General features: G+C 52.4%; 1 protein-coding gene across 3 annotated transcripts in view; it reads right to left on the reverse strand.

The window, feature by feature from the left end:
- dock5 (dedicator of cytokinesis 5) overlaps positions 1 to 23,651 on the reverse strand; it is a 171,275-nt gene that overhangs the window by 33,833 nt on the left and 113,791 nt on the right. For 2 of the 3 annotated variants that reach the window (XM_041209785.1, XM_041209786.1), the window contains exons 26-34: positions 14,897 to 15,033; positions 14,024 to 14,119; positions 12,349 to 12,447; positions 11,171 to 11,265; positions 9,796 to 9,874; positions 5,848 to 5,948; positions 3,799 to 3,857; positions 1,590 to 1,738; positions 436 to 521 (exon numbers count right to left, since the gene is read on the reverse strand). In XM_041209785.1, coding sequence (XP_041065719.1) covers positions 436 to 521; positions 1,590 to 1,738; positions 3,799 to 3,857; positions 5,848 to 5,948; positions 9,796 to 9,874; positions 11,171 to 11,265; positions 12,349 to 12,447; positions 14,024 to 14,119; positions 14,897 to 15,033 — 901 coding nt within the window. The remainder of the gene's footprint in view (positions 1 to 435; positions 522 to 1,589; positions 1,739 to 3,798; positions 3,858 to 5,847; positions 5,949 to 9,795; positions 9,875 to 11,170; positions 11,266 to 12,348; positions 12,448 to 14,023; positions 14,120 to 14,896; positions 15,034 to 23,651) is intronic. The other variant, XM_041209787.1, reaches the window with a different exon arrangement.

Consider the following 23,651-nt stretch of genomic DNA (forward strand, 5'->3'; position numbering starts at 1 on the left):
CTTCTGACAGTGCGGCACTCCCTCAGTACTGACCCTCTGACAGTGCAGCACTCCCTCAGTACTGACCCTCTGACAGTGCAGCACTCCCTCAGTACTGACCCTCTGACAGTGCGGCACTCCCTCAGTACTGACCCTCTGACAGTGCAGCGCTCCCTCAGTACTGACCCGCTGACAGTGCGGCACTCCCTCAGTACTGACCCTCTGACAGTGCAGCACTCCCACAGTACTGACCCTCCGACAGTGCAGCACTCCCTCAGTACTGACCCTCTGACAGTGCGGCACTCCCTCAGTACTGACCCTCTGACAGTGCAGCACTCCCTCAGTACTGACCCTCTGACAGTGCAGCACTCCCTCAGTACTGACCCTCCGAGAAATCTTCAAACAGTTAGCACAAGATGGTGGCTGAGACACCCCCGGGACAAGTTCAACACTTACGTTCTCTCCAGAAGGAGTTTGTACTGTTCATCTCCTCTGCCTCCTTCTACTTCTTGGTCCAGTTTAGTAATGAGCTCGTTCTCGAACTGCAAGCAGAAGTTGTCCCCTGGGTTAATATACCGAGAGGCCATATCTGAACAGTGGCAAAGCCCTCATTAAGATCTTTCATTGACAAATCTTCCTTTTCTTTGTCCCGTTTGATCCCTTCTGGAGCCGCAGATTTGTGTTTGCTCAGCACTGGGCCACCCCAGGTACCACGGCTCCTGTGCGAGGGAATGGCGGCGGGATATTTGGCTGCTGAGGGCATCACAGCTGAACCCGACCCTGACCCGCTGCTGGCTCCGTGACGCCGGGGTCACTAAACGGTGACCAGGCGTCGGAACATGGGGCTAACCTCCTGCTCCTTAGGCCCGAGCGCTTGGGGGAGGGGAAGTGGGGGGGGAGGTTTTGTGGCGGGGGGGGAGGACTCTTGACACAGTTGGCTAACAACGGTCAGGCTGGCACTGCCCAGGGGTTGAATCTGGGCTCCGGGGCCTGTGTGCCAGTCGCAGTGCCAGGCCAGCATCATCAGCAGAGGGTGGACACCTCGGGAACACCTGCTCTCCGAACTTTCTTTGGAGGCAGTTCAGGGACCCTTCGCTCGGCTGGTCCCTGGGCCGGAGGGGGTAGTTTGATGAGGAAAGGCCGAGCGGGCTGGGCCTGTACTCGCTGGAGTTTGGAAGAGTGAGAGGTGATCTTGAAGAAGATCGCGAAAGGGTTCAAGCGGAGAGGAGGGGGCTCCCCCTCGTTGGGTGGGAAGAGTCTGGAACGAGGGGGTCTCCCATTTAAGGCGGAGGTGATGAGGAACCTCTTCTCTCAGAGGCTCGCCGGTCTGTGGAACTCTCTTCCCCAGGGAGCAGCGGAGGTTGGGTCATGGAATATACTCGAGGCTGAGTTGGAGAGACTTTTTGACCGACAGGGGGATTGGAGGGGGTCAGGTAGGAAAGTGGAGTCAAGGCTACAGTTGGGTCAGCCTTGATCGTACTGAATGGTGGGGTAGGCTCGAAGGCCTACCCCGACCTCCCCCCCCAACACCCCCCCCCGCCGCCTCCCCACCCCCCACCCCCGGTCTTCCACCACGCGCCCCCATTCCCGGCCTGCGCGAGGCTGCCTACCATGTGGAAGGACCAGTTGACACTGTACTCGCACTGCATCATGTCAAAGAAAATGGGGATGGTGGCCCTCCTGAGCTCGGGCTCGGGGACCAGGGTCATCTCCAGGATCGGCCCCACCATCCCGGGGATGAACTTTATCTTGTGGGGACCTGGAACACAAGGCAGGAGGCCGTTAGAGCAAGCCGCGCGGCCACGGATACGTGGGGGCGGGGGGGGTGCGCTGTAGGGTTCCCAGTTGGGGACAGCAGGGACTCCCAGAGCGTGGCCGGAATTCCGAAACCTGGAATGGGAGTTCGGATGCCGGGCCGGTCAGTTTGTTCCCTCTCGTTGGGGCGCTATTTTCCGCAGGGAATATTCTGGTTTATGGGCACCGGTTGCTATTATCCAAGAAATCGTTCACGGGACTTGAGCTGGGCTGAATTCTTATCCAAACACGTGCCACGTGTTTTACCGTCCCCCTCCCCGTGCAGTTTAACGGGTCAAGTGTTCGTTAGACGGTTTCCAACCCACAGCACGCAGAGCTAAAGCCAAAACCCGTCACGTTCACAGGATCAGAGGTGGTTTATGGCGCAGGGAGAGAGGCCACTCTGCCCACCATGTCTGTGCCGGCTGAAAAATGAGCCCGCCCACTGTCCAGTGTTCGGCCTGCAGCCCTGCAGGTTATGACACTTGAGGCGCATCTGCAGACACCTTTTTCTGCCTCTGCTTCTCTTTTCAGGCAGTGAGCTCCAGACCTCCACCACCCTCCGGGTGAAAACATTTTTCCTCATCTCCCCTCTAATCTTCCTGCCAGTTGCTTTGAATCTCTGCCCGTAGTCACTGACCGCTCTGCTGAAGTAAATAGGACCTTCCCACCCACTCCTCTCACTATTTTGTACATTCACTCCCACGCTAGACCGTACCCATGGACAGCACCTCGTGCCGTTCACACCCACTCTCTAGGATTCCCGGTTGGTTAATTCCCGTCTCATTTAGTCCGGCCCTCTTGAATCCCAAAGGGACTGAGGTACATCCCTCCAACACCCAATTGTGCGAGGAGTAACCAGCGGCCGGAAAAAATATGTTGGCGAATCCCAAAATCACATTTAAACATTCACCACCGACACACAGTAACAGCAGTGTGTGTACCATCTACAAGATGCACTGCAGCGACTCACTGAGGCTCCTTCGACAGCACCTTCCCAACCTGTGACGTCTACCGTCTAGAAGGACAAGGGCAGCAGAAGCATGGGAACACCTGCAAGTTCCCCTGCAAACCACTCACCATCCTGACTTGGAAATATTTCACCGTTCCTTCACTGTGGCTGGGTCACAATCTCTTCACAATCCCTAACAGCGCCTAGGTGTACCTACACCACACGGGCTACAGCGGTTCAAGAAGGCACCTCACCACCACCTTCTCAAGGGGCAATTAAGGGAGGGGCAATATTAGTGCAGGCCCAGCCAGCGACACCCACAACCCATGAATTAAACAAAGAAACAGAGTGATATTTGCAGATTGACATTAGATTTTGAGACAGGACTAATTGGAACTGTTGTAATAAAAGAATACAGGATCTTTGCTTTTGAATAAGTGGCATAAAGTAATAAGGGAAGAGAGTTCTGAGGGAGCTTTATAAAGCACTCGTTTGGATCGAGCTGGAGTGTTAAGTCCAATTCTGGACACTCTAATCTAGGGAGTATGCCGAGGCTTTGGAGATGGTGCTGAGGGTATTTACCAGAGTGGGAGAAGGGATGAGGGACTCCTGCTAATCTGGAAGGTCTGGAAAAGATGGGATTTCTCCCTTTAGAGCAGAGGAGTTTAAGAGGAGATTTAAACAAGGCGTGCTTAATTACAAGGATTTTTAATACTTAGGGAGAAGTTGCTTCCTCAGAGATGCGCTGCAGAGAAGGGAGGAGAATTCTGCTGGAGTTGAGGTCCTGCTAGAGCTCGCGATGCTTTGTCGGGGTTGGGAAGGGGCAGAGAGGATTGCACCCGAGAAAGGCTAAGCGGATAAATATTAGAGTGGTGGACAGGGAGCAGCAGGGTTAGTGGTCCAACGATCGAACAAAGAGTCAGCACAGATGCATGAGGCCGAATGGCCTATCTCCAGTGTGTTTGGTGCCAGTGAAGCCCAGTTCATTCTCTGTGCCCGCCCTTCCTTGGGATGGTGACTAGACATTCAAACTCAACAGGGGACAAGTTACAATCTTTCAGCACCAGACTCACCGAGGTTATACCACATGTCTCGGATTTTGAAACCGATTTCTTTCCTCATGTCTCCATATCTACGAAACAACGGCAAGGAATCGTTACATCCAAAGCAGCCTGAAGCAATTCATTTTATCAATCAATTGATAGATCCTTGTGTTCACCAAGTGAGGAATAGCAATGTTGAGGAAGAGGGTCCCCTGCAATTTTTGCCCCCCACGTTGGTACAGCACGGGGTTAGATACAGAGTAAAGCTCCCTCTACACTGTCCCCATCAAACACTCCCAGGGCAGGTACAGTACGGGGTTAGATACACAGTAAAGCCCCCTCTACATTGTCCCCATCAAACACTCCCAGGACAGGTACAGCACGGGGTTAGATACAGAGTAAATCTCCCTCTACACTGTCCACATCAAACACTCCCAGGACAGGTACAGCACGAGGTTAGATACAGAGTAAAGCTCTCTCTACACTGTCCCCATCAAACACTCCCAGGACAGGTACAGCGAGGGGTTAGATACAGAGTAAAGCTCCCTCTACACCGTCCCCATCAAACACTCCCAGGGCAGGTACAGCACGGGGTTAGATACAGAGTAAAGCTTCCTCTACACTGTCTCCATCAAACACTCCCAGGACAGGTACAGCACGGGGTTAGATACAGAGTAAAGCTCCCTCTACACTGTCCCCATCAAACACTCCCAGGACAGGTACAGCACGGGGTTAAATACAGAGTAAAGCCCCCTCTACACTGTCCCCATCAAACACTCCCAGGACAGGTACAGCACGGGGTTAGATACAGAGTAAATCTCCCTCTACACTGTCCCCATCAAACACTCCCAGGACAGGTACAGCACAGGGTTAGATACAGTGTAAATCTCCCTCTACACTGTCCCCATCAAACACTCCCAGGACAGGTACAGCACGGGGTTAGATACAGAGTAAAGCCCCCTCTACACTGTCCCCATCAAAAACTCCCAGGACAGGTACAGCACGGGGTTAGATACAGAGTAAAGCTCCCTCTACACTGTCCCCAACAAACACTCCCAGGGCAGGTACAGCACGGGGTTAGATACAGAGTAAATCTCCCTCTACACTGTCCCCATCAAACACTCCGAGGACAGGTACAGCACGGGGTTAGATACAGAGTAAAGCTCCCTCTACACTGTCCCCATCAAACACTCCCAGGACAGGTACAGCACGGGGTTAGATACAGAGTAAAGCCTCCTTCTACATTGTCCCCATCAAACACTCCCAGGACAGGTACAGCACGGGGTTAGATACAGAGTAAAGCTCCCTCTATACTGTCCCCATCAAACACTCCCAGGACAGGTACAGCACGGGGTTAGATACAGTGTAAATCTCCCTCTACACTGTCCCCATCAAACACTCCCAGGACAGGTACAGCACGGGGTTAGATACAGAGTAAATCTCCCTCTACACTGTCCCCATCAAACACTCCCAGGACAGGTACAGCACGGGGTTAGATACAGAGTAACGCTCCCTCTACACTGTCCTCATCAAACACTCCCAGGACAGGTACAGCACAGGGTTAGATACAGAGTAAATCTCCCTCTACACTGTCCCCATCAAACACTCCCAGGGCAGGTACAGCACGGGGTTAGATACAGAGTAAAGCTCTCTCTACACTGTCCCCATCAAACACTCCCAGGACAGGTACAGCACGGGGTTAGATACAGAGTAAATCTCCCTCTACACTGTCCCCATCAAACACTCCCAGGACAGGTACAGCACGGGGTTAGATACAGAGTAAAGCTCCCTCTACACTGTCCCCATCAAACACTCCCAGGACAGGTACAGCACGGGGTTAGATACAGAGTAAAGCCCCCTCTACATTGTCCCATCAAACACTCGCAGGACAGCTACAGCACGGGGTTAGATTTAGGATGTAACTGAAGGAACTCTTCAACATCCTTCAACCTGTGCCTCTGGGTATTCCCTTCACCACGGGTGCTGTTGTGAGATTCCCCGGGATGGGAGCAGGGGGGCTGTTGGGTAACATATCATTGGGAGTTATCCTTTCTCCCATCATTGGGAGATGAACATTACTTGTTGACGATCTTGTTGCGTTTCTGGGTGGAGAAGCTCTCCAGCTGCAGCGAGTCCTGAGTGAGGAATGCGATGGCCAAGTGGAAATAGTTGTTCCAAAGCTGGAAAGGAAGTAGAGGAAGTTGTTTTAATCCCAGATTGAGGTCCCAGCTGGATATGTTCAAGCCTACAGGCCTCACAATCAGTCGTTGTTCAGAAAACCAGCCCATCCCAGGCTCCCCTCGTCAATACAGAAAAGGTAGATGAAGGAAAGCTGTTCCCATTGGCTGATGGTGCAAGGACTAGGGGGACACAGGTTGTAGGATTTGAGTGAGAGATACAAGGGGAGGATGTGAGGAAGGACTTTCTTACCCAGCGAGCGGGAATGAGCTGGAACTCGCTGCCCAAGAGGTGGGGGGCGGAAGCGGAGATGATGAATGATTTCAAAAGGAAATTATATGGGCGCTTGAGGGAAATAAACTTGCAGAGTTACTGGGGTTGAGCGGGGGAATGGGACTGACTGTACTGAGCTACAGAGAGCTGGCATAGACTCAATGGCCTCCTTCTGTCCCGGAATGACTCAGTGACACATGGGGATCTCCCCCGCTCTTATTACAACTGGTTCCCTGCAATTTTTCACACCCACCTGAGAGGGCAAGAGAAAGGCGGCACCTCCAACAGTGCAGCACTCCCTCAGTACTGGCACCGGGAGGGGGGGAGGTGTCAGCCTGAAGGGAGGTTATGGGGGGGCAATGATGGGGGAGGACATGGTCAAATTCTCTAAATGGTTTTTGAGGTCCTGGGAAATGTGAGTGAGGGAAGGAAGGAACTGGAATCCCAACACCATGGAAGCTACGATCAGAGTGCCAGTGGCACAGGACTGGTGACATGGGTTAGAAATGAGGAAGCCCAGTTCAAACAGGGAAGTCTCAAACAATAGAGTTACGCAAAGCGGAGGGACAACAATGGGGTGGGGATAGTGAAATTCGAGAACAAAGATACAATACCAATTGTGGGAAGCCACTGCCCTTAGGGGAATATCATCGTGAAATATCGAAAACATCCCACGTGCAAAGATTCTGAGTAAAAGTTAAGGGATAGCGAACTTGATAATTTTACAAAGAACATTTGCACTGACCTAAGCCGGCCTTGTGACGTGGGTGTCGCTGGCAATCTGTTACCCATCTGTAACTATCCTTGAACCGAGGGGCTTGCTCGTCCATTTCAGAGGGGCAGTTAAAGGTCAACCACATTGCTGTGGGTCTGGAGTCACATGTAGGCCAGACCGGGTAAGGACAGCAGATTTCTTTCCCTTTCCACTAGTGAACCAGATGGGGTTTTTACAATTATCAATGATAGTCATCCACGACTGAGACTAGCTTGTTGCTGTTCCAGATTTATTAATTGATATAAATTCCACTTGTCGCTGTTGAGGGGGGGGATTCGAACCCATGTTCCCAGAGAATTAGTCTGGGCCTCTGATTTCTAGGCCAGGGACGTTGCCCCTGAGCCCCCATCGCCTCTAATGAATCGGTCTAAGACCAAGGAGGTAACTGAGATTGGCTCATCCAATCACATTGTCCCGTGTGCTGCCCGGTTCAAAGGTCAGAGGTGACAAGATGAAAATTAGGATGCACATTCAGGTGGGGGTGGGGGAGTGGCGGAGAGTTACCTGAGGAAGACTAATGAGGGTGGAGTGGGACTTCTGCCCCTCACGGGGACAGAAGTCCTGCCCGCTGGGGCTGCCGGCCAATCCGGTTGGCTGGCAGCTCAATCAGTCCCAGCAGCGCCGGGGAGGCATCAGGTACGGCGGCCCTGACAGCTGGAGGGCCCCAAGGCCTTGGATCCGGAGAAGGCCCAGGGTCTTGTCCTGAGAGGGTTTGGGTATGTTAGAGAGAGGGGTTGGGTGGGAGGGGGAAGGGGGCTGTTTAAGGGAGGGAAGGGGTAGAAAGGAAGGGTGGGGGGGGTGCGGTGTGGGGATGGTCAAAGGGAGGGCCACCCCGCGATTGGCAAAGGGCAGCCCCCAAAGAGGGAACTCCACTTCCTTCCCACCTTGAGGTAAAAAATCAGGCAGCCCACTCCTGCCTGAAGGGCTGGCCGTGTTTTTTGGCGCAGACAGCCCTCTTGTCAGGGTCTTGATAAGAAGCTTAATTGGCCCTTAATTTTTCATTTAAATATGGCCGGCTGGCTCTCTATTTCAGCGCATGCCCCTCCCCCATATTATGGGGTGAGCGCAGGGCTTGGCAGGAAGCTGGTGAGATGGGCACCTACCCCATTTTACATACCCCCCTCCCCTCCGTGGGCAACACCCACAGGGGCACATAAAATTCAGCTCTCTGTCTCTCATTCTCTCATTCCTTTTCTTGGTTTTTCACTCTCGACTTCTGTTTTCTTAAAAGACAAATGATCTAGCACCTTCCTGTATTTCTTTGGACCAGTCATATAAACACTGTGGCTACAAGAGCAGACCAGAGGCTGGGAATTCTACAGTGAGTAACTCACCTCCTGACTCCCCAAAGCCTGTCCACCATCTACAAGGCACAAGTCAGGAGTGTGTTGGAATACTCTCCACTTGCCTGGATGAGTGTAGCTCCCACAACGCTCAAGAAGCTCGACACCATCCAGGACAAGGCAGCCCCGCTTGATTGGCACCCCATCCACAAACATTCACTCCCTCCACCACTGACACACAGTAGCAGCAGTGTGTGTACCATCTACAAGATGCACTGCAGGAATTCACCAAGGCTCCTTAGACAGCACCTTCCAAACCCACGACCATTACTATCCAGAAGGACAAGGGCAGCAGACACATGGGGAACCCCACCACCTGGAAGTTCCCCTCCAAGCCACTCAACATCCTGATTTGGAAATATATCGGCTGTTCCTTCACTGTCGCTGGGTCAAAATCCTGGAACTCCCTCACTAACAGCCCTGTGGGTGTACCTACACCACATGGACTGCGGCGGTTCAAGAAGGCAGCTCACCACCACCTTCTCAAGGGCAATTAGGGATGGGCAATAAATGCTGGCCCAGCCAACGAAGCCCACATCCCATGAATGAATAAAAATAAAAGTGGGACTTGCTATCCACCTTTTCGAAATTTGGGGTTGAATTTTCCCCCCTGATCGGCTCTAAATATAAAAAAGATAAAAATAGACAAATAAAATTTCCCTATCATCTCCCCTCCTGTGACACTGTCACATGAGTTGGGACATGTCCATAATTTTTACAAATCCTTTAATGAAATGTTTAAAACCCTGCATGGTGAGCACACGTGGACCAAATTCCGACATCTACCTTGTTGCTGAGGAAGTGATGTTGGAAGTTTAACAACCCACACTTCTTCATTGTTAGACACGGGACTAAGGTTTAAAAGAGGACTTGCATTTATATAGCGCCTTTCACGACCACCGGACGTGCTATAGCGCTTTACAGCCAACATAGTGAAGTCCCTGCTGTAATGTCGGAAACACAGCAGCTAATGTGTGCACATCAAGCTCCCACAAACAGCGATGTGGTAACAAGCTGATAATCTGATTTTAAAGGATAAATATTGGTCAGAACCCCAGGGAGAACCTCCCCCCCCCCCCCCGCCTCCCAGATCTAGTGCCACGGGGTCTTTCATGTCCACCTGAGAGGGCAGGAGGGTTTAGCGTCTCATCTGAAAGATGGTACCTGCGACAGTGCAGCACTCCCTCAGTACTGCACTGGAGTGTCAGGGAGAGAAAGAGAGAGCGGGCTGCCTACAACTCTGTCGACACTCAGACAGCAGGGTGTCAAACCTCCATTCCGACCACCGTAGCTGCTTTCGAGCACGATGCCAGAGATTAACGGCCTGCAGCCGAGGCAACAGTTCCTCCATCAGTTTTCACCCCCCCCTTCTCCTTTTGGGAGGTACTCGGCAACGCTTCTCGCTGTTGAGCTTAGAGGGACGATTGCTGTTTCCCCACGAGAGAATCCCCCACTCACCTGTAACTCAAAGTTTGCTTGGTCAAGGAACAGCTTGTTCAGGACGGCTGCAAACTGGTTAATGGCACGCAGAAAAACCCTACAGAGAGAGAGAGAGAGAGAGAGAGAAAAAGACTGAGCACAAAGCACACAACTTCTCCGACTTGGCCAATCCTTGGATTCCTTCTTTAATCTTGCTGAAAAGAGACGCATGTTGCTGAAGCTTTTCATCTTGCACTCATCAGGACAAATGCAAAAAATGCCAAATTTCAAACAATCACAACAATTTATACTACCGGGGAGAAGGATGCTGACTGGTTGGCAATTCGACTCTAATTGGCTGAGGCATCGCCATGGAGTAAACAATGGGGAACTATTGGCTCCCCAGGCTTCCAGGTAATTCAAAAAAGGCTTGAACGTATTCCTTTTGTTTGCAGAGATCGGCACCCCGTGTATGAATGTATGTCGCTTCTAGCAGGTGTAAATGAGCCGTGTTACGAGCTCAGCTGATCATCTTGAATTGGTTGTTAGTGTGGCTATCAGCACACTCGGGATTGTTCATCAAGTGCTGCCCGATTACATCTAACAGTAGAAGTTCTGTTTTGTTCAGCAAGCAGGGATGGCTCGAATAGGGCCTATACTCTACCTGTTGCAAATGACTGAAAGGGCATGTTGTTTGATTCCATCAGCCAATCACTGGGAAATAGGGCCGATGTGACTGACCGCTTGCTCAAAGTGACACACGTTCATCCACAGAGGCACAAGGAAAGTTGGCCTCTTTTATTCAGCGAGCTAAGGTTTGGGTGAGGTCAGGTGAGGTCACGGAGATGGGAATGGGCATTCTTAGGAATGGTGCGGATATGAGGCCGGAAGCTCACCTCAGGGTTGAACGTGACACCAAGGCTGTGAACCGACTGGCTTGATCTCAGACTGTTGCCAGGGAGAGGGAGGGAGTCGGTAGCTAGGGAACGGAGTGCGGAGCGAGAGCTGAAAACAATGGCTTCCCTCCTCCCGATATTCAATTCGTACCAGACACCAGGATGGAACTGAACCTTGCCCAAGTTCTCGGGGCAGGAAGGGACCTGAAAAGCTCCCAGGATCTCACTGCTGAGGAAGATTCAGATATCTGACGCATTGTGAGGTAAAAGGCAAGGATAGTTCTGTCTTACACAGAGCAAAGTGAGCATCTAAAACCCCATTTTCATGAAAAGTCCATGGGCCCAATCCCCTCTGTGCGGTGGGGACATGTACCCAACTGGTATATGCCCAGGATGATGAATTGTTGATGAATTAATGAATTGCCATCTTGGGAGGCTGCACTGCCTCACAGGTTTCGGATCTATGTCCTGGGATCGCACTCTGCGCCTGTTCCCTTCCTCCCTGTGAACATCCCTACCTGTTCTGCACCATATTCATCACCATCCAATCTGACGGATATACATTCTTCCCAATGAGATCCTTGAACATAATGAACGTCTCCATCAGGAAGTCCTGGGAAGGAAGCACATGGAGCTCAAATCAGTTTTTAAACCATAAGGGAGGAGAAGGCGCTTGTGACGATGCTAGAACATTTGGTGATTAGTGTGAATTTCTAGGGACAGAAACAGTCACAAATTCAGCCAGAGACCTTTTGAATTAGAACTGCGCGTCCTGTTAAAAGACAGAGCCTTCTTTGTTTCTTCCTAGCAGACTCCCTATTCTGGTATAGTGTGTATGGTAGCACCAAATGGACAAAATGCACTTTGCAGTTTTCAATACACTACAATTAGGAGCCTTGAGGTGCATCAGAGTGTCTTCTCACAACCTCAGGACCGAACGAGCAGCAGCAACAAACCCCTATTTATTTCAAAGTGCTTATCTGCAGAGGTGAGGCAAGATGATAAGTATATTATGATTCCTTGGGTCGAATATACAGGCATGGTAGCATGGTGGTAATATTATTGGTCTGGTAATCCAGAAGACTAGATTAATGATTGGGAGTCACAAGTTCAAATCCCACCAGGACAGGTAAGGGGATTTAAATTTAACTAATCTGGAATAAAATGCTCATCTCATTAGTGGTAACCATGAAATGATGGACTACCGTAAAAACCCCATCTGGTTCACTAACGTCCTTTAGGGAAGGAAATCTGCCTTCCTTACCCGGTCTGGCCGACATGTGACTCCAGACCCACAGCAACGTGGTTGGCTCTTAACTGCCCCTCTGAGATGGCCCTAGCATGCCACTCGGTCGTTTTGAGGACACTGAAGAGGCAAACTCACTCACGTATGCACCTCAGAACAAAAAGGCTTATTTTCATCGCGCCTTTCACAACCAAAACACCTTCCAGCCAATGGAGTGGTTACGGGGTGGGGGGGGCATGTAGGAGCTGGTGCCACCAATTTGCATGCAGCTAGCCCCCACAAACCGCGAGGAACCCAAGACCAGGTAACCCACTCTTGAATGCCCCTTTAACCGTGGCAATCCGGTCATGACTCAAGGAGAGGTTTCGGACTGAGCCGGTGTGGACTCGAGGACCTCCCCCGGAGCTACGATTAACCTATGAGAAGGAGCGGAAGAAAGGCTTTACTCACTATGATGTCATGGCGCGTCTTGAAGGTGTTGATATAGTGTGTGTAATGGCTGTCCTCCATTTGGTTCAGAATGGTTGTCATGCAGGCGATGAAAGGGCCCTATGGGGGGAGGGGGAGAGCCAGAGAGGGAGTTAGCATCCTGGAATGACCAATAGAGAACCCACTCTCCCCTTTCCAACACTAGTCTGCCCGGAGACAGACTCCACCGACACGCGCCCCCCCCAAGCGAGTGAGACATTGAGTGTCAAATGTCATGAAGCTATTAATGTATATAATATTTTAGAAAATATTTTTCTTTTAAAAGGTTTAGTCTGTGGGTGTGTCTTAATCAGATTAAAGCCAGCTAGTCTGGATGCTTTGATATGTACTAGTTTGAGATGTAAACAGAGAGATAGAGTGTATTTGCATTTTTGGAATAGAGCATTCAAGATGTGGGGTGAACACTGACACCTAGCTAGCAGAGGCCAAGTCATATGTTTATATTACTAATAAAATTGGTACAATGAAGGGGGTTTCATTGCTAAAAGGTAATGTTCAAAAAGACTGATGAGACAATGAGTGGTTGAATTCACTCAGTGGTGGTAAGTATAACTTCAGTAGTTTTCGGGTGTGCAGAGCAGAGACAATGTGAGATCAAAAGGCAGCAGCAAGCCTCTAACTGGCTCCACAGTGAAAAGGCCCTCATTTTGAATTTGAAAGGTGACAATGCTTTGCCTGGTGTCTGGTTAAGTCTATGGGTTGCTGTGGCCTTAATGGAGATTAGTTTGGGAACTTGTTGAAAGTTGTGATGGTAGTAATTTGTAGCCATGTGGATATATATTTTTAATCTATGTAACTTAAAAGAAAGTATCTTTTAGTTTGATGTAAAACCTCGAGAACTGGTAGTCTTATTCCTGAATTTAGAGCTGCACCTCAAAACATAACCACTTAAAAATATAGGTTATGACAGTTGTTTAAAGTTTCCCTGTGGGATTTTTAAGTAGCTCAGCTTTACCAACTGCTTTGGTCATAACACAAAAGAATCTCGTGGGGATGGGGGAGGGACTTGGACATTGCCGTACTCTAACCTGGTAAGATTTCCTCGCCCCAGGGGAGGCTCCCAATCATGGAACCGACGAGCTGAGTGGCCTTCTTTTGTGATAGGGTGATGAATAAGGGGATCTTGTCTGCAAGTTGGTTGAGCCCGTCCATGTGGGGATCTCCGCAGTCACTACTGGCTCTCTAAAGAGACCTTTACTGGGGAGAATCGGTGGGGGGGTTTAAGGGGGGGGCGGGTGGGGTGCGTGAGTGAAATGGAAGCCAGATTGAGGCCAGGAAGCCAAATGCTTGCCAAATTTTCTGCCAAATTGCACAGCGGGTCCTGACAGGCTCTCTGCTGCTCTGTTTCCTGGACGCAGCCGACCAGAGGAGGGGTGGTTCCAGAACACGTGTGAGGGAGCAGGAGGCACAGGGCCCTCAGCCTCATGATAACGGCTGAACTGAAAACCACAAGTGGTCAGATCTGGGGAACCCTTCAGCCTCCCAAGCCCGCCCGTTACTTCCGAGAACGGGTTAAAATTCCCATTCCTCAGCGGCTCAGGTGGTCAAGGGACGCAGGGTGCTGCCAGCCGATGGGTGTGAGATTCGGGGAGACCCTGGCACCGGACGGTGAACGGGACGATAAGAGGGAACTCACGATCTGGCTGGACTGCCGGTTCATTCCTATCACCGTGCGGTTAATCCTCCTCAGCAACCTCAGCATGATCAGCTGGACGTGAGCTTGGCGCGGTCCCTGCAACACGATGCGAGACATTGGGCAGAAAGATACTGATGGACCTGCAGGTCGACAACGCTACCCCACCCCAATCCCCCATCCATCTCCCCGATATACGCCGCCCAACCGGCTCGACCCATTCATTTACAGGGTTACCGCGGCAACGCGGGTGGGAGCGATTCGACCCCGAGATGAGCTTCTGAACTCACGCTTGCCCCACCACGAGGGTGGGCTATTCCCACCTCCTGTAGCGTCGCCGGCTTCAGCCTATCTCAGCTCATCCTCGTCCATGCCTTCGAGGACTCAACTGTCGTTTTCGAATCCCTCCACGGCCTCGCCCCCTCCCTATCTCTGTAATCTCCTCCAGCCCCCACAAACCCTCCGACATCTCTGCACTCCAATCTAATTCCGGCCTCTTGAGCGCCCCCGATTTGAATCTTTTCACCACTGGCGGCCGTGCCTTCAGCTGCCTGGGCCCTCGAGCTCTGGAATTCCCTCCCTACACCTCTCCCCCCACCACCCCCTCTTCCACCTCTCTACACCACTTTCCTCCTTTAAGATGCAGGACAAAAATATTTGGCAATATTTGTCTCCCATTCTGCAATATTCAACTGAGCCCTCTGTACCAGTGACAGTTTACTGCTCGCCAAATGAGATTCCCTCCCCAACAATTGCATAGTTTCACCATCCTCGCTCTTTCCCTTTGCTTTAAGGACATATGTGGCATGGAACTCGACGGGCTGAATGGCCTCCGTCAATGATTCTACAGAGTGCGGAAGGTAGAGCGCTACTCACAATGTTACTCTTGTCCAGGACCTCAAGCATGCTGCTCAGTAAGTGGGCACAGGCCTCGTGGTCTGGTTTGCTGGTGTTATCATCTAGCTGCCCGCTGAGCTGGTCGATGAAGAGGGGTAGGAGGATATCCCTGCACTCTGTGGAGCAACACCAAGATGGTAATATTGTCAAAGTGCTCAACTGAAAGCAACTGTGACTGAACATCTAACTCTCCAGGGACCCAGACATCACAAGTTCACCTGTAACTTGCACTGTCTCTCCCTCTCCTCACCATTCTGTAACCTGTTAGCCCTCTGTCCTGTAACTCTCTCTTTCTCTCCCTCCCTCTCTCTGTCCTGTAATGCACCCTCTCTCCCTCTCTCTGTGTTATAATGTGCCCTGTCTTTCTCTCTCTGTCCTGTAACTTGTCATTCCTCTTTCCTGTAACTCTCTCTAATTCCCTCTCCCTGTCCTGTAACACTCTCTCTCTCTCTGTCCTGTAACTTGTCATTCCTCTTTCCTGTAACTCTCTCTATTTCCCTCTCCCTGTCCTGTAACACTCTCTCTCTCTCTCTGTCCTGTAACTCCCCCTCTCTCTCTCTCTGTCCTGTAACTCCCCCTCTCTCTCTGTCCTGTAACTCCCCCTCTCTCTCTCTCTGTCCTGTAACTCCCCCTCTCTCTCTCTGTCCTGTAACTCCCCCTCTCTCTCTGTCCAGTAACTCCCCCTCTCTCTCTCTCTGTCCTGTAACTCCCCCTCTCTCTCTCTCTGTCCTGTAACTCCCCCTCTCTCTCTCTCTGTCCTGTAACACCCCCTCTCTCTCTCTCTGTCCTGTAACACCCCCTCTCTCTCTGTCCTGTAACTCCCTCTCTCTCTCTGTCCTGTAACTCCCCCTCTCTCTCTCTGTCCTGTAACTCCCCCTCTCTCTCTGTCCTGTAACTCCCCCTCTCTCTCTCTCTGCCCTGTAACTCCCCCTCTCTCTCTCTGTCCTGTAACTCCCCCTCTCTCTCTGTCCTGTAACTCCCCCTCTCTCTCTCTCTGTCCTGTAACTCCCCCTCTCTCTCTGTCCTGTAACTCCCCCTCTCTCTCTCTCTGTCCTGTAACTCCCCCTCTCTCTCTGTCCTGTAACTCCCCCTCTCTCTCTCTGTCCTGTAACTCCCCCTCTCTCTCTCTCTGTCCTGTAACTCCCCCTCTCTCTCTCTCTGTCCTGTAACTCCCCCTCTCTCTCTCTCTGTCCTGTAACTCCCCCTCTCTCTCACTCTGTCCTGTAACTCCCCCTCTCTCTCTGTCCTGTAACTCCCCCTCTCTCTCTGTCCTGTAACTCCCCCTCTCTCTCTCTCTGTCCTGTAACTCCCCCTCTCTCTCTGTCCTGTAACTCCCCCTCTCTCTCTGTCCTGTAACTCCCCCTCTCTCTCTGTCCTGTAACTCCCCATCTCTCTCTGTCCTGTAACTCCCTCTCTCTCTCTGTCCTGTAACTCCCCCTCTCTCTCTCTGTCCTGTAACTCCCCCTCTCTCTCTCTCTGTCCTGTAACTCCCCCTCTCTCTCTCTCTGTCCTGTAACTCCCCCTCTCTCTCTGTACTGTAACTCCCCCTCTCTCTCTGTCCTGTAACTCCCACTCTCTCTCTCTGTCCTGTAACTCCCCCTCTCTCTCTCTCTGTCCTGTAACTCCCCCTCTCTCTCTCTCTGTCCTGTAACTCCCCCTCTCTCTCTCTGTCCTGTAACTCCCCCTCTCTCTCTGTCCTGTAACTCCCCCTCTCTCTCTGTCCTGTAACTCCCTCTCTCTCTCTGTCCTGTAACTCCCCCTCTCTCTCTGTCCTGTAACTCCCACTCTCTCTCTCTGTCCTGTAACTCCCCCTCTCTCTCTCTCTGTCCTGTAACTCCCCCTCTCTCTCTGTCCTGTAACTCCCCCTCTCTCTCTCTCTGTCCTGTAACTCCCCCTCTCTCTCTCTCTGTCCTGTAACTCCCCCTCTCTCTCTGTCCTGTAACTCACCCTCTCTCTCTCTCTGTCCTGTAACTCCCCCTCTCTCTCTCTCTGTCCTGTAACTCCCCCTCTCTCTCTCTCTGTCCTGTAACTCCCCCTCTCTCTCTCTCTGTCCTGTAACTCCCCCTCTCTCTCTCTCTGTCCTGTAACTCCCCCTCTCTCTCTGTCCTGTAACTCCCTCTCTCTCTCTGTCCTGTAACTCCCTCTCTCTCTCTGTCCTGTAACTCCCCCTCTCTCTCTGTCCTGTAACTCCCCCTCTCTCTCTCTCTGTCCTGTAACTCCCCCTCTCTCTCTCTCTGTCCTGTAACTCCCCCTCTCTCTCTCTCTGTCCTGTAACTCCCCCTCTCTCTCTGTCCTGTAACTCCCCCTCTCTCTCTGTCCTGTAACTCCCCCTCTCTCTCTCTCTGTCCTGTAACTCCCCCTCTCTCTCTCTCTGTCCTGTAACTCCCCCTCTCTCTCTGTCCTGTAACTCCCCCTCTCTCTCTCTCTGTCCTGTAACTCCCCCTCTCTCTCTCTCTGTCCTGTAACTCCCCCTCTCTCTCTGTCCTGTAACTCCCCCTCTCTCTCTCTCTGTCCTGTAACTCCCCCTCTCTCTCTGTCCTGTAACTCCCCCTCTCTCTCTCTCTGTCCTGTAACTCCCCCTCTCTCTCTGTCCTGTAACTCCCCCTCTCTCTCTGTCCTGTAACTCCCCCTCTCTCTCTGTCCTGTAACTCCCCCTCTCTCTCTCTCTGTCCTGTAACTCCCCCTCTCTCTCTCTCTGTCCTGTAACTCCCCCTCTCTCTCTCTCTGTCCTGTAACTCCCCCTCTCTCTCACTCTGTCCTGTAACTCCCCCTCTCTCTCACTCTGTCCTGTAACTCCCCCTCTCTCTCCCTCTGTCCTGTAACTCCCCCTCTCTCTCTGTCCTGTAACTCCCCCTCTCTCTCTGTCCTGTAACTTCCCCTCTCTCTCTCTCTGTCCTGTAACTCCCCCTCTCTCTCTGTCCTGTAACTCCCCCTCTCTCTCTGTCCTGTAACTCCCCCTCTCTCTCTGTCCTGTAACTCCCCCTCTCTCTCTGTCCTGTAACTCCCCCTCTCTCTCTGTCCTGTAACTCCCCCTCTCTCTCTCTGTCCTGTAACTCCCCCTCTCTCTCTCTCTGTCCTATAACTCCCCCTCTCTCTCTCTCTGTCCTGTAACTCCCCCTCTCTCTCTGTCCTGTAACTCCCCCTCTCTCTCTGTCCTGTAACTCCCCCTCTCGCTCTGTCCTGTAACTCCCCCTCTCTCTCTCTCTGTCCTGTAACACTCTCTCTCTCTCTGTCCTGTAACTCCCCCTCTCTCTCTCTCTGTCCTGTAACTCCCCCTCTCTCTCTCTCTGTCCTGTAACTCCCCCTCTCTCTCTGTCCTGTAACTCCCCCTCTCTCTCTGTCCTGTAACTCCCCCTCTCTCTCTGTCCTGTAACTCCCCCTCTCTCTCTCTCTGTCCTGTAACACTCTCTCTCTCTCTGTCCTGTAACTCCCCCTCTCTCTCTCTCTGTCCTGTAACTCCCCCTCTCTCTCTGTCCTGTAACTCCCCCTCTCTCTCTCTCTGTCCTGTAACTCCCCCTCTCTCTCTCTCTGTCCTGTAACTCCCCCTCTCTCTCTGTCCTGTAACTCCCCCTCTCTCTCTCTGTCCTGTATCTCCCCTCTCTCTCTGTCCTGTAACTCCCCCTCTCTCTCTCACTGTCCTGTAACTCCCCCTCTCTCTCTCTCTGTCCTGTAACTCCCCCTCTCTCTCTCTCTGTCCTGTAACTCCCCCTCTCTCTCTCTCTGTCCTGTAACTCCCCCTCTCTCTCACTCTGTCCTGTAACTCCCCCTCTCTCTCTGTCCTGTAACTCCCCCTCTCTCTCTCTCTGTCCTGTAACTCCCCCTCTCTCTCACTCTGTCCTGTAACTCCCCCTCTCTCTCTCTCTGTCCTGTAACTCCCCCTCTCTCTCTCTCTGTCCTGTAACTCCCCCTCTCTCTCTCTCTGTCCTGTAACTCCCCCTCTCTCTCTCTCTGTCCTGTAACTCCCCCTCTCTCTCTGTCTGTCCTGTAACTCCCCTCTCTCTCTGTCCTGTAACTCCCCCTCTCTCTCTCTGTCCTGTAACTCCCCCTCTCTCTCTCTCTGTCCTGTAACTCCCCCTCTCTCTCTCTGTCCTGTAACTCCCCCTCTCTCTCTCTCTGTCCTGTAACTCCCCCTCTCTCTCTCTCTGTCCTGTAACTCCCCCTCTCTCTCTCTCTGTCCTGTAACTACCCCTCTCTCTCTCTCTGTCCTGTAACTCCCCTCTCTCTCTCTCTGTCCTGTAACTCCCCCTCTCTCTCTGTCCTGTGACTCCCCCTCTCTCTCTGTCCTGTAACTCCCCCTCTCTCTCTGTCCTGTAACTCCCCCTCTCTCTCTCTCTGTCCTGTAACTCCCTCTCTCTCTCTCTCTGTCCTGTAACTCCCCATCTCTCTCTGTCCTGTAACTCCCCGTCTCTCTCTGTCCTGTAACTCCCCCTCTCTCTCTCTCTGTCCTGTAACACTCTCTCTCTCTCTGTCCTGTAACTCCCCCTCTCTCTCTCTGTCCTGTAACTCCCCCTCTCTCTCTGTCCTGTAACTCCCCCTCTCTCTCTCTCTGTCCTGTAACACTCTCTCTCTCTCTGTCCTGTAACACTCTCTCTCTCTCTGTCCTGTAACTCCCCCTCTCTCTCTCTCTGTCCTGTAACACTCTCTCTCTCTCTGTCCTGTAACTCCCCCTCTCTCTCTCTCTGTCCTGTAACTCCCCCTCTCTCTCTCTCTGTCCTGTAACTCCCCCTCTCTCTCTCTCTGTCCTGTAACAATCTCTCTCTCTCTGTCCTGTAACTCCCCCTCTCTCTCTCTCTGTCCTGTAACTCCCCCTCTCTCTCTCTCTGTCCTGTAACTCCCCTTCTCTCTCTGTCCTGTAACTCCCCCTCTCTCTCTGTCCTGTAACTCCCCCTCTCTCTCTGTCCTGTAACTCCCCCTCTCTCTCTCTCTGTCCTGTAACTCCCCCTCTCTCCCTCTCTGTCCTGTAACTCCCCCTCTCTCTCTCTCTGTCCTGTAACTCCCCCTCTCTCTCTCTCTCTCTGTCCTGTAACTCCCCCTCTCTCTCTCTCTGTCCTGTAACTCCCTCTCTCTCTGTCCTGTAACTCCCCCTCTCTCTCTCTCTGTCCTGTAACTCCCCCTCTCTCTCTCTCTGTCCTGTAACTCCCCCTCTCTCTCTCTCTGTCCTGTAACTCCCCCTCTCTCTCTCTCTGTCCTGTAACTCCCCCTCTCTCTCTCTCTGTCCTGTAACTCCCCCTCTCTCTCTCTCTGTCCTGTAACTCCCCCTCTCTCTCTGTCCTGTAACTCCCCCTCTCTCTCTCTGTCCTGTAACTCCCCCTCTCTCTCTCTGTCCTGTAACTCCCCGTCTCTCTCTCTCTGTCCTGTAACTCCCCCTCTCTCTCTGTCCTGTAACTCCCCCTCTCTCTCTGTCCTGTAACCCCCTCTCTCTCTCTGTCCTGTAACTCCCCCTCTCTCTCTCTCTGTCCTGTAACTCCCCCTCTCTCTCTCTCTGTCCTGTAACTCCCCCTCTCTCTCTGTCCTGTAACTCCCCCTCTCTCTCTGTCCTGTAACTCCCCCTCTCTCTCTGTCCTGTAACTCCCCCTCTCTCTCTGTCCTGTAACTCCCCCTCTCTCTCTGTCCTGTAACTCCCCCTCTCTCTCTGTCCTGTAACTCCCCCTCTCTCTCTGTCCTGTAACTCCCCCTCTCTCTCTCTCTGTCCTGTAACTTCCCCTCTCTCTCTCTCTGTCCTGTAACTCCCCCTCTCTCTCTCTCTGTCCTGTAACTCCCCCTCTCTCACTCTCTGTCCTGTAACTCCCCCTCTCTCTCTCTCTGTCCTGTAACTCCCCCTCTCTCTCTCTCTCTGTCCTGTAACTCCCCCTCTCTCTCTCTCTGTCCTGTAACTCCCCCTCTCTCTCTCTCTGTCCTGTAACTCCCCCTCTCTCTCTGTCCTGTAACTCCCCCTCTCTCTCTGTCCTGTAACTCCCTCTCTCTCTCTGTCCTGTAACTCCCCCTCTCTCTCTGTCCTGTAACACCCCCTCTCTCTCTCTCTGTCCTGTAACTCCCCCTCTCTCTCTGTCCTGTAACTCCCCCTCTCTCTCTCTCTCTGTCCTGTAACTCCCCCTCTCTCTCTGTCCTGTAACTCCCCCTCTCTCTCTCTCTGTCCTGTAACTCCCCCTCTCTCTCTGTCCTGTAACTCCCCCTCTCTCTCTCTCTGTCCTGTAACTCCCCCTCTCTCTCTGTCCTGTAACTCCCCCTCTCTCTCTGTCCTGTAACTCCCCCTCTCTCTCTCTCTGTCCTGTAACTCCCCCTCTCTCTCTGTCCTGTAACTCCGCCTCTCTCTCTCTCTGTCCTGTAACTCCCCCTCTCTCTCTCTGTCCTGTAACTCCCCCTCTCTCTCTCTCTGTCCTGTAACTCCCCCTCTCTCTCTGTCCTGTAACTCCCCCTCTCTCTCTCTCTGTCCTGTAACTCCCCCTCTCTCTCCCTCTGTCCTGTAACTCCCCCTCTCTCTCTGTCCTGTAACTCCCCCTCTCTCTCTGTCCTGTAACTTCCCCTCTCTCTCTCTCTGTCCTGTAACTCCCCCTCTCTCTCTGTCCTGTAACTCCCCCTCTCTCTCTGTCCTGTAACTCCCCCTCTCTCTCTGTCCTGTAACTCCCCCTCTCTCTCTCTGTCCTGTAACTCCCCCTCTCTCTCTCTCTGTCCTATAACTCCCCCTCTCTCTCTCTCTGTCCTGTAACTCCCCCTCTCTCTCTGTCCTGTAACTCCTCCTCTCTCTCTGTCCTGTAACTCCCCCTCTCGCTCTGTCCTGTAACTCCCCCTCTCTCTCTCTCTGTCCTGTAACACTCTCTCTCTCTCTGTCCTGTAACTCCCCCTCTCTCTCTCTATGTCCTGTAACTCCCCCTCTCTCTCTGTCCTGTAACTCCCCCTCTCTCTCTCTCTGTCCTGTAACACTCTCTCTCTCTCTGTCCTGTAACTCCCCCTCTCTCTCTCTCTGTCCTGTAACACTCTCTCTCTCTCTGTCCTGTAACTCCCCCTCTCTCTCTGTCCTGTAACTCCCCCTCTCTCTCTGTCCTGTAACTCCCCCTCTCTCTCTCTCTGTCCTGTAACACTCTCTCTCTCTCTGTCCTGTAACTCCCCCTCTCTCTCTCTCTGTCCTGTAACTCCCCCTCTCTCTCTCTCTGTCCTGTAACTCCCCCTCTCTCTCTGTCCTGTAACTCCCCCTCTCTCTCTCTCTGTCCTGTAACTCCCCCTCTCTCTCTCTCTGTCCTGTAACTCCCCCTCTCTCTCTGTCCTGTAACTCCCCCTCTCTCTCTCTGTCCTGTAACTCCCCCTCTCTCTCTCTCTGTCCTGTAACTCCCCCTCTCTCTCTCTCTGTCCTGTAACTCCCCCTCTCTCTCTCTCTGTCCTGTAACTCCCCCTCTCTCTCTCTCTGTCCTGTAACTCCCCCTCTCTCTCACTCTGTCCTGTAACTCCCCCTCTCTCTCTGTCCTGTAACTCCCCCTCTCTCTCTCTCTGTCCTGTAACTCCCCCTCTCTCTCACTCTGTCCTGTAACTCCCCCTCTCTCTCTCTCTGTCCTGTAACTCCCCCTCTCTCTCTCTCTGTCCTGTAACTCCCCCTCTCTCTCTCTCTGTCCTGTAACTCCCCCTCTCTCTCTCTCTGTCCTGTAACTCCCCCTCTCTCTCTGTCTGTCCTGTAACTCCCCTCTCTCTCTGTCCTGTAACTCCCCCTCTCTCTGTCCTGTAAATCCCCCTCTCTCTCTCTCTGTCCTGTAACTCCCCCTCTCTCTCTCTCTCTGTCCTGTAACTCCCCCTCTCTCTCTCTCTGTCCTGTAACTCCCCCTCTCTCTCTCTCTGTCCTGTAACTCCCCTCTCTCTCTCTCTGTCCTGTAACTCCCCCTCTCTCTCTGTCCTGTAACTCCCCCTCTCTCTCTGTCCTGTAACTCCCCCTCTCTCTCTGTCCTGTAACTCCCCCTCTCTCTCTCTCTGTCCTGTAACTCCCCATCTCTCTCTGTCCTGTAACTCCCCGTCTCTCTCTGTCCTGTAACTCCCCCTCTCTCTCTCTCTGTCCTGTAACACTCTCTCTCTCTCTGTCCTGTAACTCCCCCTCTCTCTCTCTGTCCTGTAACTCCCCCTCTCTCTCTCTGTCCTGTAACTCACCCTCTCTCTCTCTCTCTGTCCTGTAACACTCTCTCTCTCTCTGTCCTGTAACACTCTCTCTCTCTCTGTCCTGTAACTCCCCCTCTCTCTCTCTCTGTCCTGTAACACTCTCTCTCTCTCTGTCCTGTAACTCCCCCTCTCTCTCTCTCTGTCCTGTAACTCCCCCTCTCTCTCTCTCTGTCCTGTAACTCCCCCTCTCTCTCTCTCTGTCCTGTAACAATCTCTCTCTCTCTGTCCTGTAACTCCCCCTCTCTCTCTCTCTGTCCTGTAACTCCCCCTCTCTCTCTCTCTGTCCTGTAACTCCCCCTCTCTCTCTGTCCTGTAACTCCCCCTCTCTCTCTGTCCTGTAACTCCCCCTCTCTCTCTCTCTGTCCTGTAACTCCCCCTCTCTCCCTCTCTGTCCTGTAACTCCCCCTCTCTCTCTCTCTGTCCTGTAACTCCCCCTCTCTCTCTCTCTCTCTGTCCTGTAACTCCCCCTCTCTCTCTCTCTGTCCTGTAACTCCCTCTCTCTCTGTCCTGTAACTCCCCCTCTCTCTCTCTCTGTCCTGTAACTCCCCCTCTCTCTCTCTCTGTCCTGTAACTCCCCCTCTCTCTCTCTCTGTCCTGT

This window comes from Carcharodon carcharias, chromosome 17 (genome assembly GCF_017639515.1).
Source record: "Carcharodon carcharias isolate sCarCar2 chromosome 17, sCarCar2.pri, whole genome shotgun sequence".
Taxonomy (NCBI): Eukaryota; Metazoa; Chordata; class Chondrichthyes; order Lamniformes; family Lamnidae; genus Carcharodon; species Carcharodon carcharias.